Source organism: Canis lupus, chromosome 24 (assembly GCF_011100685.1).
Source record: "Canis lupus familiaris isolate Mischka breed German Shepherd chromosome 24, alternate assembly UU_Cfam_GSD_1.0, whole genome shotgun sequence".
Classification (NCBI taxonomy): Eukaryota; Metazoa; Chordata; class Mammalia; order Carnivora; family Canidae; genus Canis; species Canis lupus.
In genome coordinates this window covers 32,292,419-32,308,922 of record NC_049245.1, presented here as the reverse complement: position 1 = coordinate 32,308,922, position 16,504 = coordinate 32,292,419, and the positions used below count along the sequence as shown (strand labels likewise).

The 16,504-nt window shown below is 49.7% G+C and overlaps 1 protein-coding gene across 2 annotated transcripts in view; it reads left to right on the top strand.

Annotated features, from left to right (window-relative positions):
- JPH2 (junctophilin 2) overlaps nt 1-16,504 on the top strand; it is a 64,708-nt gene that overhangs the window by 44,751 nt on the left and 3,453 nt on the right. For both annotated transcript variants that reach the window (XR_005377903.1, XM_038572370.1), the window contains exons 3-4: nt 13,141-13,259; nt 15,586-16,253. Coding sequence is in view for 1 of the 2 variants with exons in the window: in XM_038572370.1 (XP_038428298.1) it covers nt 13,141-13,259; nt 15,586-16,253 (787 nt within the window). In the remaining variant the exon portion in view is untranslated. The remainder of the gene's footprint in view (nt 1-13,140; nt 13,260-15,585; nt 16,254-16,504) is intronic.

Below are 16,504 nucleotides of genomic sequence, written 5' to 3'. Positions count from 1 at the left end.
ATGCCTTTGAACACGTGTCATTTTGAGCATATCTGTTGGCCAGATTCCCAGAAGAGGAATCACTGGCATAGAAAAAAAGGTAGATGCCAAATTTCTAAAGGAAAAAGCTGAGCAATTTGAAATGATAAATACGAACATACAGAAACACAAAATTATTTAAGTGAAAAATCTGTGGTAGTGGTAGCTAGCACTCCTGTAGTGCTCACTCTGTGAGCCACTGCTCTGTATATTAACTCCTTTAATTATCATAGCAACCCTAGGAGATAGTAAGGGGTCTCCTCACACAATTTCAACATGTGGCAGGGGAGAGGGGTTGTGGTTCTCCCCCAAGGACCCAAGCAATTAACCAATACCAGCAGGGGGTTCTGAGAATTCAACTCAATTCTGACATCATCTACCTGGAGATAGCATGGGATCCCACAAGTTAGGGGTTCAGTCCTACAAGATTGTCCCACCCCCATGCCATCTGCAAGTCCAGGGTGTCACCTGGGCTCCTGACTGACCAGCTGTAGAGAGGTGGTTCCAGCAACCCACTTTGAGTTCAATTAATTTGCTAATGTAGCTCACAGAAATCAGAGAAACAATTTACTTACTACTAGATTATGGGCTTATTATAAAAGTATATAACTCAGAAACAGCCAGGTGGAAGAGCCAGGTGGCTGTGTAGGGCATGATCTGGTGAAGGGCACACAGCTTCTGAGCCTCTCGAAGTGTGAGGCTTTTCCTGTACCCTCACGTATTCACCAACCTGGAAGCTCTCCAACACCATCCTTTTGGGTTTTTAATTTTTTTATTTTAAAAGGTTTTATTTATTTATGCAGAGACATAGGCAGAGGGAGAAGCAGGCTCCCTGTGAGGAGCCTAGTGTGGGACTCCATCCCAGGACCCTGGGATCACGACCTGAGCCAAAGGCAGATGCTCAACCACTGAGCCACCCAAGTGTCCCTCCTTTTGGGTTTTTATGGAGGCTTCATTGCATTGGCATGATTGATTAAATTATTGACCGTTGGTGATTGATTCAACCTCCAGCCCCTCTACTTTCCCCCCCAAAATCACAAGGTGGGACTGGAAGTTCCAGCCTTCCATTCTTGGTTGGTTCCCCTGGCAACCAGCCCCCATCCTTGGGTGCTTTCTGAAAGTCACCTCATTGTCATAGACTAAGGTGTGGTGGAAGGGGTTTGTTAGGAATATCGAGACACCCATTTTGTTTTTATGGCTCTGAAGTGGTTACAGGAACTGGAGACAAGAGACCAAAGATGACAAAAGATGCTCCCATTGCTCTTATCACTCAGGAAATTCCAAGAGTTTTGGAAATTGAGACAGGAACCCGGGAATGAAGACTAAGTATATGAGAACTATATTCTGGTCATCTGAATGATTAAATATATACACTTGACCCTTGACTAACATGTGTTTGAACTGCATGGGTCCACTTAAATACACAGATTTTTTTTCAGTAGTTACAGTACAGTAAATATATTTTCTCTTCCTTATGATTTTAATAACCTTTTCTTTTCTGTAGCTTACTGTATTATAAGAATACAATGCATGGTGCATGTAACACACAAAATAGGTGTTAATATTATGTTATCAGTAAGGCTGATGATGTTTATGTTATCAGTAAGGCTTCCAGTCAACACAGGCTATTTGTAGTTAAGTTTGTAGGGAATCAGAGTTATTCTTGGACCTTTGTGTGTGGGGGGGGGCGGGGGGGGGGTTGGTGCACCTAACTTCTGCCTTGCTCAAGGGTCAGGTGTATTTCTTATAAATCACAATAATGCAGATAGACATATTTTTGCAGGCCTTTGAACTGAGAGTCTCAGTTTCTTACTGCTGTTGGCCCGAGGCTGGCCTTCGTTGCTTGTCATGTGGACCTCCCCATCAAAGCCAGCAAGAAAAACTGCCAGCAAAAGAGAAGGCACTGTCTTCTGAAAATAATATGCCATCACCTTTCCCATGTTCTTTTATTTAGAAATAAATAAATCTAAGTCTAGCCCACACACGAGGGGAGGGGATTATGTAAGGACGTGGTTACCAGGAGTTGCCCAAGAAATCTGCCTCCCACCCTCCTTTAAAAAAAAAAAAATATTTATTCATGAGAGAGTGACACGCACACAGACATAGGCAGAGAGAGAAGCAGGCTCCACTCAGGGAGCCTGATGTGGGACTTGATCCCCAGACCCAGAATCACGTCCTGAGCCAAAGGCAGATGCTCAATTGCTGAGCCACCCAGGCATCCCCACCCTTGTCTTCAGGAGAGCAGATGGCTGTGCAGAGAAGTGAAGCACTTTTCTCAGGGCCACACAGCCTAGTGGATGACTCAGGGATTCAAATGCAGGTCGTGTGGCTTTAGGTTGCATGCTCTTGAGCACTGTACCTCAACACTGAATTTTTGTATTCAGAGCCCTGTTGAAAATGGGTTGTACACATAGAAGCTCAGTGGATTCACAGTGCTATTGCTTTAATATGATTGTTTTTGTAGGTTCTAAAATGTGACTTTCAAACCTGATATAAACTTTTTAAAACGGAAGTTTCTCTATGCTGCTCTGAGGATCTCAGCCAACTCAAGCAGAAGAGGCCTCCCTGCTGGCAACTGGGTTCCTGGTTGGACTGCAGGACCCAGTCCTGTGTGGGGAAGGGGTGCAAGGCCTGAGGTCCCTGCCCTGTCATTTCACTGGTCACCCAAGTGCAGCCAGACCTCAGTCCTATACAGTCAGCCAGGCAGCTCCCAGACCTCATGGACTAGCCCTTTTTTGGGGGAGTAAGGTTATCACTGCTGGTAACCATTAGCCCTGGGTCTTTTCAGAGGGCAGGGCTCACCCTGCCCTGTGGGAAAAGGCTGGCTGATGGCCGCTGGAGCCTTCTGGAGACTGGGCTTAAGCTGAGGCGGCACAGGGGATGCATAGGGCACAAAGGCTTTGCTGCTGGAAGGCCTTGGATGCCCGTTCCAGCTGGCTCTGGCATTCACAGGCTCTGAGCCTCTGGCGAATGATTTTCTGAGCCTGTGTTTCTTCCCCTGTAAAGTGAGTTGTCTTGAGGATGACATGAGATCACACAAGTTGTTTTAGTTTCCAGTTGCTGCCATAACAAACTTCCACAAACGTGGGGCCTTAAGACAACACGGATTTATTCTTTTATGCTTCTGGAGGTGGGAAGTCTGAAATCAGCCTCCACACTGCAGCCAGGGTCAGCAGGGCTGGTTCCTTCTGGAGGCTCCAGGGGCGAATCCCATTCCTTGACTTTTCAGCCTTTCGTGGCCGCCCCCCACCCCTCAGCTTGCAGCCCCTCCTCTGTTTTCACATCACATGTGGCCAGTCTCTGCTTTTGTCATCACCTCACCTTCCCTCCTGCCATCCCATCTCCCTCTGCCTCCTCTTATAAGGACATGCGTGATCACATTTAGGGCCTCCCTGGATAATCCAGGATAATCCCCGCATCTCAAGATCCTTAATCATATCTGCAAAACTCCTTTTGCCATATAAGGTCACATTCACAGGTTCCAGGGATTAGGACAGGGATATCTTTGGGGCCATTATTCAGCTGACCACATAGGTCAAGTGTCTGGCACATAATTAGCCCTCAGTAAACAGCACCTTTTATTACTTTGCCTCTGCCTTCTAGGCTGGGGGCGGGGGTCGCACACTTGCTCACACATGGATGAGACTTCCCAGCAGGGCTGGGGGCTCTTCTTTGAGAAGGGAAGAAGGGACCCTAGAGAATGTGATTTGGAAAGGTCACCTCCATGGCCTGGGGATTTCAGGCTGGGTTTCCAAGGTGGGGAGGTTCTCTAGGGCCTGAGGAGGTGGCACAGCCCCTACTTCAACTAGAACAAAACCCCTTTATTGAAATTTTTCAGACTCTTCCATAGAGCCTACTATCTGCCGTGCCCTGTTCAAAGGCTTTACTATATTAATTCACTCTATAATCCCAACAACCCAGTGAGGTTGGGGCTATTCATATCCCCATTTGACAGATAGAAAAATCAAGCACAGAGAACTTGCTTATTGTGGCTTATTAAGTCATCCACAGTCATACAGCTGTGCTCCTAACCACCTCAAAACACCAAACTGTGAATAGCAATTTTTTTCTTTTTAAAAAAGGAAACCTGCTTAATTTCAAAACTTTTCTACAATGAAGCCATGCCATTTTATACTCTATATTTTATAATATATAATATAAAATAACAGAAGACAAATTATGGACGTGTAACACACCAGATGGGCTTACTCCTGCTGTGTAGCCTTCTGTTTGTTCTGTTCTCAGGCCCTTTCATCTAGTCTCATCTCTCTTACCAGATTCTACTTCCTTCCATGTCTTGCCCAGCATTCGTTATAATAATAATGGACACACCATGTAAGCTCTTTGTGACTCAGTTTTCTCATTTGTACAATGATGGTAGTGCCTACTTCACAGGACAGCATAACCCTTAGGTTATTTCTCATTTTTTCCTTATTAGAAGCAATGCTTATGGATTTACACGTAAGTACTCAAACTAGAAAACTCTTAGAGGAAAATACTTTGCGACCACAGGTTAGGCAAAGCCTTCTTGGACCTGACACCAAAAACATAAGCAATGAAAGAAAAACACCAGGTACACTGGACTTCTTAAACTTAAAGACGCTTATGCTTCAAAGGACACTATCAAGAAAGTGAAAAGACAACCCACAGGAGAGAAAAATATTTGCAACATGGGATTGGCACTATCTGATAAGGGACTTATATCTAGACTATATAAAGAACTTTTACAGCTCAACACTAAAAAGACAAAAACCCAATTACAAAAAGGCAAAGGATCCAAATAGACATTTCCCTTCAAAAGATATACTAATGGCCATGAAGCCCATGAATAGGTGCTCAACATCATTAGCCATCCAGGAAATGCAAATCAAGACCATGTTGAGATGGCACCTCACAAACCACCAGTATTAATAAAATTTAAAAGATGGATCTAATAACAAGTGTTAGCGAGGATGTGGAGAAACAGGAGCCTTCCTATGTTACAGGGACAATCTAAAATGGTGCAGCCACTTTGGAACCAGCCTGGCAGCTCCTTGCCTGGAATATGGAGTTACCATATGACCAAGAAATTCTATGCCCAGGTGTGCATCCAAGAGAAATGAAAACATAGAACCACATAAAAACTTGTACACAAATGTCCATAGCAACCAAAAGGTGGAAACGGCCCAAATGTCCACCTACTGAGATGCAGGTGAGCTCAGTCTGGTTTATGGAGTATGTCTGGCAGTAGGAAAGAATGAAGGATGGATCCACCTGCAAATGGGTGAACCTTAAAACAGGTTTCAGATGACATATCCTTCTACAAGAATGCATGTTTATGTCCCAATTGTGGGCAGTCCATAGGATTCTTTTTTTTTTTTTAATTGGAGTTCAATTTGCCAACATACATCACCCAGTGCTTATCCCGTCAAGTGCCCCCCTCAGTGCCCGTCACCCAGTCACTCAGTCCATAGGATTCTGAAAGGAATTGCTGGTCAGCATTGTTACAATAGTAACAAAAACCAAGAAAATGAAAGCTAATATTCGTTATGTGCTCATTCCACACTCTCAGGATTTAATGAAGTATTATTATCCCTATTTTACAGTTGACGAGACTGAGACCAGTGAGCAAAGCTCAGATACCTCAAATGTTGTGGGGCTCTTGATTTGGACTTGAGCGTCTGCCCTTAACCGCTCTAGGGAGGGGCTTCCCAGCAGGGGTTTAGCCCCATTTGCCAAATGAAGTCTGGGAGTGGGGTGAGGTGGAAAGGATATTCCCCCATCAGTCAGGACTCCCTGACTGTGCTCTTGGCTTATCCTTGGGGAAGGGAGAGGACTTTCTTCCAGGGAGCTCTCTGAGCGTGTGTCTGAACACCCCAGCTGTAGTTCCTTCTGGTGATTACTCGGACCATGATTGTTCTGTAGGAAATAGCCATGGCCAGCCAGAGCTGTGGGCGAGGGGCTATTTTGGGAGAGGACAGGGCAGTGGCATCTGAAGCATCCCTCACTGCAGGAAGACATTTGGCAGCATTATCCCTGTCAACTGCCTCTGCAGCCTCTAGACAGGCAGGCAGAGGTTTGAGCTGGGGCCTTTCATTACCCACTTCTGTCCTCCAAACATACCATGGGTTCCTTATTCTGAAGATTGTTTTTTCATTTTAAAAATGAAAACATTGGTCTAATTTTTATTTAACAAATAAGTGGCATGTGTACATTCAGGATTTTTAGTCTCCTCCCAAAAATTATGCTTTTTTATTTTATTAACAAGCACTATATGCACTTCCTGTGGCCTGGCTACTGCTCTAAGAGCCAAATGACTGTTCATTCATTACATCATTTATCCACTAGGTGCTGTTATTATCCTCATTTTACAGAGGAGGAGACTGGGATTCAGGGAGCTCAGACTTGCCAAAAGGTGTAAGGGGCAGAGTTCGGACCTTATACCCAAGCAACCTAGCTGGAGTTTCCCCCTCTTAGCCACTCTACCAAGCAGTTTAGAGGCTTTGCTCTATGCCCCTGTTCATTCATTGGTTTTCAGGGATGTTGTGTGGTTGTCTTGGCAGGGCGACATTAGGCTGTGAGTTCTTCACGTGGCTTCTGGGTCCTGTTCATCCCCATCCCTGGTCCCAGCACATGGAGGACTTGGCCCAGAGTCGGTGGGAAGAGGGTAGCAGCTTGGTGTAATGGGTAAGAGCACTTTGCTAGCTGTGACCTTGAAAAAGGGACTCCCTCTCTCTGAGGTCATTTGCGACCACAGTACAGAGCAGGGCACAAACAACAAGGAACAGGTTAATATTGGTTTTTTTTGTTTGTTTTTAATTTTCTTTCTTTATTTATTTATTCATGAGAGACAGAGAGAGGCAGAGACACAGGCAGAGGGAGAAGCAGGCTCCATGCAGGGAGCCCGACATGAGACTCGATCCGGGGTCTCCAGGATCACGTCCTGGGCTGAAGGCAGGAGCTAAACCGCTGAGCCACCCGGGCTGCCCAGTATTGTTAATAGTAGTAGTAGAAGAGACAGTTGTTGAGTGAATGCATTAAAACAGGGATCAGAAAAAAAACCAAGAAACAAAAAAAACAGGGATCAGCAATCATTTTCTGTAAAAGACCAAACAGTAAATATTTTTGGCCTTGCAGGTCACAGTCTGTGTGGCAACTACTTAACTCTAGGCAATGTGTCAACAAATGGGTGTGGCTGGATTTGAGTAAAACTTTATTTATATGGACACTGAAACCTGAATTTCATGTAATTTTCACGTGTCAGAAAATATTACTCTTGGTTTTTTTTTTCATTCAACCATTCAAAAGTATATAAACCAGTCTCAGCCTCCAGGCAGTAGAGCAGCAAGCAGTGGGCTAGATTTGGGCTAGATTTGGCCTGCTGACACAGTTTGCCAACCCCCTGCAGTAGAATATGAGCTCTGCAAGGGGTTTTGGATGTTTGCTTTGCTGTTGTGTCCGCAGTACTCAGAACAGTGTCTTGCACACAGTAGGCACTCCAGAAAGTTGTATTAAATGAGTGAATCAATATGCAGAAGTGAGTCTTGAGCTGGCTCTTTAAGACTGGGAGGGTGGACGGAGGTGAGGAGTGTTCTAGGTGGGGGAACAGCCTGAGTAAAGACTTGGAGTCAGGGGTGAGTCCAGCAGGTATCCCCCTTAGGCCCTGAAACCATCCATGCGGGGGGGGGGGGGGGGGGGGGAGCTGCAGCCCGGACCTAGGGCTGGGGGAAAGGGCGGGGGAAGGGAATGCTCTCAGAAGTGGTTCTGTTGGGTTATCGCCCTGCCCCTATCCCAGAACCACCAGCCTTATTTTTAACCCTGCTGACGAACGATAATCCGAATGAAATCAAGAAGACTGACTGATCCTTGCCCTTCCCCCTGCCCCAGTTTCTGCTGGTTCCTTTCCCCCTGTGGGTCAGAGCCACACTCGGAGACCCTCCCCCTGCGGCCTCAGCCCAGGCACAGGGAGGGGTCAGAGGAGAAGTGGGTCCAGCGTTTCCCTAGCAGGACCTGGACTCTGAGAGGGATCCTGGTGTTTGAGGAGAGACACTCGAAGCCCCTCTGGCAGTTGGACAGGCGGGGAGCTGCCCAGCTGGTTTCCCTCTGCCAGGACACCTTCTCAAACTTCAGTGAGCCGAGGAAGCCTCCGGAGGGCTGATAACACAGACTCCTGGGCTCCTCCCCCTGCCGCTCTGACTCAGGTCTGGGTGGAGCCTGAGAACCTGCATTTCTGACAAGCTCCCAGGTGATGAAGGGCCCGGGAGGGTGATGGGGCCACACTGTGAGTGGCCGCGGCCTACAAGGGCCTCTGGGCAGCAGCAGGCCCTCCGCCCTCACCCTCTGGCCGGCCTCAGGCTGCGCTGTGGAGGCAGCTGGTGATAGACCCTGCCCCGAGGCTGTGTTAAGTGCCCTGGGCTTTATGTTGAGCGTGGTAGGAAGCCTTGCAAAGATTTTAAGCAAGAGTTGAGGCCGCTGGACAACTGGATTAAGCCAGCCCACGGTGCCACTGCAGTCAGTTGTAGGGAGCACGTCGGGGGCTTTGAGGAGCAGTGACGAAGGAGGGAGAGGCTGCAGATGCTGGAGCCCTAGCAGGAGTAGGAGAGGGGACCTGGTGAGTCATGGCCTTGGCTGCGGCTGCGGCAAGGAGAGGAGGAGGAGGGAGCGGGAGAACACTGGCGTGCCTGGCTCGAAGGCTGGGAGCCACTCCTGAGACCAGAGGCGTGGGGGGGGGCTGATAAGGGGTTCAGTCAGCCAGACTGACAGACACAGGGAAGGGGAGGTGTGCTTCCTTTGAACACGGCAGCCCTCATTGCCCCTTTCTCCACCCCTGTTCTGGCTGTTCTGGGCGGGGTCCACGCTTGATCCCCCAGTGCTTCTGGGGCTCTGTGTGCAAGCCGTCATGCTGGCCTTAGGAAGAGTCCTGCAACACAGCTTCCCCTGGGCACCAGGAAACAAGCAAGCACCATCCAGCTTGTGTTACCAAAAAAGGACATTTTCTCTGTTTGAAGGTTTGCCCAGCCCTTTCCCTCCTCCCCTGCCTGACCTGGGGTTTCAGGTTTCCAGGGAAGTGTTTCTGGAAAGTGTAGGACTTTGAATCACATGCATCTGTGTACAGGCGAATATGAACCTGGGGATATGCACGTACCACATTCAGTTCTGTTGTCATAAACCTTATCTTTTCCTCCTCCTCCTCTTCCTTCATCACCACCTCTACCACCACTGCTTTCTCTACCACCATCACCTCCACCTCCTTTACCATCACCATCACTCCACCTCCATCGTGTCTTCCACCACTACCTTCTCCATCATCACCTCTACCTCCAACACTACCTCCTTCACCACTACCACCACCACCTCCTCCCCTCCACCATCACCATCACTTCCACCTCCTCCACCACCACCACCATCACCTCCACCTCCATCATGTCCTCCACCACATCCTCCATCATCACCTCTACCTCCAATACCACCTTCTCCACCACCACCATCTCCTCCACCACTGTCACCACTGTCACTACCACCATCACTGACTCCACCACTGCTTCTACCACCATCACTTCCGTCACCACCACCACCACCACCACCTCACCTCCTCCATCACCACCACTGTCACCACCACCTTTCCCACCATTACACCACCACCACCACTACCTCATGAATCACCACTGCCTCCACCTCCATCACCACCTCCACCACCATCACCACCCTCTCCACTCAGACCCATCCTGACCTAAACACTTTCATATGCTGCCTCTTAAATCGTTAGTTTTCATAGCAATTCCAAGAGGGTAGAATTACGATCTCCATCATACAGATGAAGAAACTGGGGCACAGAGAGGCAGAGCTACGCACTCACAGTACTGGAGTCTCAATGGGGTTGGGACTCGGGTGACATGAGCAAGGTCATGCAGAAGTATAGGGTCTGATCTAGTTTTTATTTAAATTTTGATCATAACTTGTTCATTAAGGATTTTTGGCATTATTTCTGACTTTTAAAAATATTGCTTTAAAGTATCGTTTTATCTTGCTTCCTGAGTTTTTCACATCTTCCTAAATTTTGAGCCTGCAGTAAATGCCTCACTTGTCTCACCTTAGTGCCAGCCTTGGCAGAGCCAAAATTGGAATCGAAAATTGTGCTCTGGGCTATTCCTTGTGGTGCCCCTTTGCTCAGACTTGTGCACGTGCATGAGCTCATTTATGTACTCCTTTTTTTTTAGAGTAAACTCTATATCCAATGTGGGCTTCAAATTCATGACCCCGAGATCAAGAGATCAAGAGCCACTAAGCCAGCCAGGCACCCCACCTTTGTGTATTCTTTCCTTTAGTAACCATTACTGTGGCAGTGTGGCATAGCAGAGGGCAGGGACTTGGAAGTCAGTTCTAGGTCTGACTGCCACCACTCATTATCAACTGTATAGCCTGTGGTCAAAGGCACAGACTCTAGAGCCCAGAAGGCCTTGGTTTGAAGTCTTCCTCTGCCAGTTGCATTAGTTCCTTAAAACCTCGTGCCCTGCATTTCTCCTCTGTGAAGAGGAATGGTGGTCGTACCATCTGCCATCCAGCGTGATTGGGGATCAGATGAGTTCATTTCTGTAAACCCCATGGCAAATAGTAAATGCTTTGGGTTAACCATCAGTGTGCTTTCTTGAGAAGATAACCTCTCTGAGCCTCAGTTTCCCCATGTGTGAAGTACGAACAGTAAGAACCACCTCAGGCAGTTTTGAGGATTGAGGGGGATAGCATAGGTAAAGGGCCTTTCCTGTGGAAGGAGCTTCATAAAAGCTATATCCCTTATTCCAGGCCCAATTCTGTAGACACTGGAGACTGAGATACAAAGACAAACACACATCAGCTCCCCAAACTCATCAGCAGTGTGGACACTGAGTTGACCTTTCAGTTGCCCAAAGGCACTGAGCTCTTGCTGTCTCTCTCAGGTGCTCTTTCCTCTACCTGCCTTGCTGTCCCCACCTGTCCTGTTATTACGGCTCTAACTTTTGTTTCTTCTAACTTTATCTCAACTTAAATGCCCCATTCTCAAAGAAACCTTCCCTGACTCCACCCCTGCCACCAATCTATACCATCTTCCTGTCCATGTTCACTGCCTTCTATACTCTTCCTTCATAACACTTCTCACAGTTGCAGTTGAGGATTTTTCACTTAATCACATTTTATTAGAGATGTTTTGTTGTTTGTTTACCACCTTCCTCCCTCACTTGACAGTGAGGACAGGGACAGGGTTTGTCTTCCCCACGGAGTCTCTGCCCTTGGCTCCTGGCCAAGCGTGGCACATGTTCCAGGGTAGTGTTCAAGCACATAGTCACTGGAGTCATCTTGCCTGGGTTCAAAATCCTAACTCCTGCACTTCATGACCCTGAGGCCCAGGACAAATTATTTCACTTGTCTGTACTTCCACTTTCTTTTCTGTAAAATCTGGAAAATAACAACGGCACCGGCTTTCCTAAGGTATGATGATGATTACACAAGATAATCTTCATAATTCCTTTAGAATGGTACCTGGCCCATTCATAATGAAGCTATTATTATTTCAGTAAGTGCTCCTGGCTAGACTAGCAGCTGAAACAAACAAACATCCCTGAAATCTCAGGTGGTTAACACAGCAAACATGTAAGGCCTGCTTTAATGTTCCATATTGAATGTTTAATACCTAAATGTGCCATGTTCCAGTGTGGGACTGTGGCAAGGGAACTTTGCACTGTGCAAGAATCATTTCTGGACCTGCGTTCCTTCCACTATGTTTCTTAACGTGGGGCCCACAGGGGGTTTCAGGGAGTCTGTGAACTTGGATGCTGTCTTAGTTAGATGGCCTAGAAGCTGAGCCTGAGGTGGGGCTTCTCGAGCAGATTATTTTTTTGAGGGGACACTCTCAGGACAGAGGGTTAGTGACAGAAGCAGAGTAGAGTTGAGAAGTGACCAAGGAAGGATGTGCTCTCACCTGCAGTCCTGCTTCAGTCTGACCCCATGGTGGGGGTTCTGGAGCCTGGCTTGTACCACAGAGTTGGTTCCTCCTGGAGCAGGAAGGGGACTGGTGGGTGTCGTAGGTCATTAGTTGTGAGCTGCCACCCAACGTGGCTTCTCTTGGGTGCAGTTACCTGGGACAGCAGTGAGCCATTAGCAGCCAGTACAGGAGCTAGGGCTGGGTGCATTTCCCCAGAGAAGGGATCTGGGCAGGGCACCACAAGTGTCTACAACAGATGGGAAAACTATCTTTTTTACTGACCTCTTACTGAAATGTAGCATTTGCTTCAATGATGGAGGTAGGCAATAAACCATCGTAATAGTAGAAATATCTGTGACTTTGTCACCAGTGGAAATCACATTATTATTGTTTCAGATATCTTTCTTATAAAGATTTTATTTTATTTTTTATATTTTTATTTATTTATTTTATTTTTTATTTTTTATTTTTATTTTTTTAAGTAATCTTCATACGCCATGTGGGCTTCAGACTCCCAAGATCAAAAGCCACATGGTCCCCCCCACTGAGCTACCCAGGTGCCCCTTTTGCAGATATCTCTCAAAAGTCCTTTATACTGATCTGTACTTTAAACATTGTAGTAAGTACACTTAGACATTTTGATGTGTTAATAAAGAAGGACATGCATTATATTACAGATTTGTTCCTTTAAATATTTTGGTAACAGTGTGTCAATATAATTGCATCTCTTTGTAATCCTATGTATTTTATGTATTTTAAAATATTATTCTGTGAAAGGGTTCCTAAGAGTCACCAGATGCCAAAGGGGCCTGTGACACAAAAGAGGTTAAATTCCCCATTCGGGGTGTTGGCCTTCCCTCCTTTCACCCGGCAACAGGGGGAAAGGAGACAATGTAGAAGACTGTAGAGGAGGTTTTTATGGGCCAGGCCTGGAAACAGCATACATCATGTCTTCCCACAGTGCACTGGCCAGGACTCAGTCACCTGACCGCACTGATTGCAGGGGAAATGTAGCCCGTCTGTGTGCCCAGAGGAAGAGGAAATGGCCTAGGGGATGCACAGTAGTCTGGGCCACATGGTTCAATACATATCCATTGAATGAATGCTCTGTTCATGTATCTTTTGTGGGCAGAGATCTGGTTTTCTGGAGGGATCCTGAGTCTCTACTATGTATGTTGTCTCCTTAGGACGAGCCACGCCAAGGCCAAAGCTGAAGCAGCAGAACAGGCCGCCCTCGCTGCCAACCAGGAGTCCAACATTGCTCGTACTTTGGCCAGGGAGCTGGCTCCAGACTTCTACCAGCCAGGTAGGGCCAGCCAGGGTGGAGACGGGCAGGACAGGGTGAGGGGAGGTCCCCCAGGGTTGGACCATTTTTCTTTTTGTTTGTTGGGAAGCTGAGATGCCCAAGTGGGTCCACAAATGTCCATGAGTTCAAGAAATGGGGGGTGGGGGGTGGTATGGTGAAAGCATAGGATGGAGTAACACTAGGGACTCATGCTGAGATGGGGGAATCAGAGATCCTCAGTTGTGGACTGGACCCTCTCTAGGCTGCTTCCTCGCTCTCCTGCAGGCAGGGCTGACAGTTGAGCTGATGAAGCTTAGTAAAGAGAGGAGTCTCTGTGGATGAGGAGGCAAAAAGCCTTCGTGCTCTTGCTCATCCCTTTCAGTTTGGCATTGAGTGCTGCCCATGTGTCAGGCACTGTGCTGGGCTCTGGGGTACAAAACTGGGATTCCGGGATCCAGAATCTAGAGGAGCAGAGAATCATCAAGGCAGCATATCAGGGAGTGAGGCCTGTATTTGCCTCCTGACTCCGCTGCTGACCAGCTCAGCGACCTTGTTAAGTTCTTTAACCTCTGTAAACCTCAATTTTCTGATCTTTAAAATAGAAGTAAGAATAATACTTACTTTTTAAAAAATGATTTATTTATTCATGAGAGACACAGAGAGAGAACGCAGAGACACAGGCAGAGAGAGAAGCAGGCTCCCTGCAGGGAGCCCAGTGCAGGACTCGATCCCGGATCCCAGGATCACGCCCTGAGCGAAAGGCAGACACTCAACCACTGAGCCACCCAGGCGTCCCTAATACTTACTCTTGGAGGGTAGTGGATCAAATGCATGTCAGGTGGGGAGCACAAGGCTCAGTCCATAGCGAGCTCTCATGTCACCGTTAGGATTAAATTCCACACAGCATAAATTCTGTATGACTAGACCAGGGGCTTTGGGAGCTCACAGGGAGCCCTTAGCCCAGTCAGGCAGGGAGATGCTAGAGGCCACCCTCAGGAGAGGCCCTTTGAGCTGAATCTTGAAGGCTGAATGAGCGTTCACCAGGTCAGTGGGTCTCAAACATGACGCAGCATGCTGGGCCAACCCTTAGTTTCTGATTTAGTAGGTCTGGGGTGGAGCCCACAACTGTGCTTTTCCTTCTTTCTTTTTTTTTTTTTTTTTAAGATTTTATTTATTTATTTTAGAGAGAGAGAGATGGAGTGGGGTGGGGTGGAGGGTGAGCAGAGGGAGAGGGACAGGCAGCCACTGCACTGAGCACAGAGCCCAACGCAGGGCTCAATCCCAGGACCCTGAGATCATGACCTGATCCACACAGGGACCCCTGAATGTGCTTTTCTAACAAGGATCAGGCAATGCCCATGCTGCTGGATGCTGCTGGTTTGGGACCGTTCATTGAGAATCATGGCACCACGTAGTGCTGTGTGGGCCGGGCAAACAAAGAGGAAGGGACTGCGGGTGCAAAGGCACAGAAGATTGGAGTAGAGTGGCAGGCTGGGAGGCTAGATAGTAAGCCAGGCAGGAGCTGGTGGGAAGACACTGCGGAGTAAGAAGAACCCAGCAGCCCTGTGTCTGTAGAGACTTGGCATGTGGGAGCCCAGTGGGTAGGAGATTGCTGTTCTCCTCATTGAAGGGTTTTGTGGTGAATGGCATGGTTAGACTTTATTTTAGAAATGTTATTCTGGCTGTGGCAGGGAGACCACAGGGGACCAGTTGGAGGACCTTGCAGTGCAGATGCATACCTGGAAGGCTAGATTGCCTCCCTGCACAGCACTCCCCTTGCTGGTCCCAGGAAGAGCGACACCTCCTGGCATTGCCTCCACCTTGGGTGCTCATAGCTACATCTGTCGCCATGTGCCAGGCCGGGAGTTTTGCATTTTTCATGCATTTTTCCCCCATTAACTCGTCCATTCGTATTTATGAAATAGGCGTGATTAGGCCATTTTTCAGATAAAGGAATGGAAAGAAACCAGTGTCACGGTGAAAAGCATAAACACTGGAGCCAGTCGGACTGGATGCTGGTGCTGGCTCTGCCCCTTGTCAGCTGGGTGACTTTGGCAAGTGGTGTTACCTCTCGGAGCCTCCCTTTCTTCATCTGTAAACAAGAGGCCAATAACAGCATGGACCTCTCAGGGTTGTTAAAAGGCGGCAATGAGCTACCCTTTGGAAATTGCTTGGCACGGTGTTGGGCCCACCCTGGACGGTAGGCAGGTGCTGGCTGGGCGGCGAGGTTACGCGGCTTGCGCAGGGTCGCAGGGTCACGGGCGGTGGGACCCGGTTCGGGTTCGGGTTCGGGTGCGGGGTCCGGGGTCCGGGGCCAGCCTCGCTGACCCCACCCCCTCCCCCGCAGGACCGGAGTATCAGAAGCGCCGGCTGCTGCAGGAGATCCTGGAGAACTCGGAGAGCCTGCTCGAGCCCCCGGAGCGGGGCCCAGGGCCCGCGGGGGCCCCGCCGCCCGCCCGCGAGAGCCCGCAGCTGCACGAGCACGAGCCCCCCGCGCCCGAGGGCGGCCCCCCGTCGCCGGCAGGGACGCCCCCGCAGCCCAAGCGGCCCCGCCCGGGGGCGGCCAGGGAGCGCCCCGCGAGCCCGCGCGCCTGGAACGGGGAGCCGGCCGCCGAGCGCATGGCCATCGAGGCGCTGCAGCCGCCGCCCGCGCCGCCGCCCGAGCCCGAGGTCGCGCTGTACCGGGGCTACCACAGCTACGCCGTGCGCACCGCCCCGCCCGCGCCGCCGCCCTTCGAGGACGAGCCCGAGCCCGCGCCCGCGCCCGAGCCCCAGCCCCAGCCCCAGCCCCAGCCCCGGGCCGCGGGGCCCGACTCCGCGCCGCCGTCGCCGGCCGCCGCCCCCGAGCCCGCGCCCGAGCCCCCCGCCAAGCTGGAGCCCAAGCCCATCGTGCCCAAAGCCGAGCCCAGGGCCAAGGCCCGCAAGACTGAGGCCCGGGGGCTGAGCAAGGCGGGGGCCAAGAAGAGGGCTCGGAAGGAGGCGGCCTCCGCGGAGGCCGAGGCCGAGGTGGAGGAGGTGAGGCCGGGGGCGGAGGATTTGGGAGTGGGACAGCGATGGCGCAGGACGGCGGGGAAGCCCCAGCAGGGATGTGGGCTGAGGCCAGTGCGCCTAAGCCGGAGGACTCGGTGGCATAAAGTACACTGCGGAGTCGCCCCACCTTGGGGCAGGGGGCAGGCCTTTGTGCCTGCTGGCGGGTGAGCAGGGGGCAGCTGTGGAGAAGGGAGGGCTGGGAGCCCTAAGCAGCTCAGGGGCGGGGAGTGCACCTG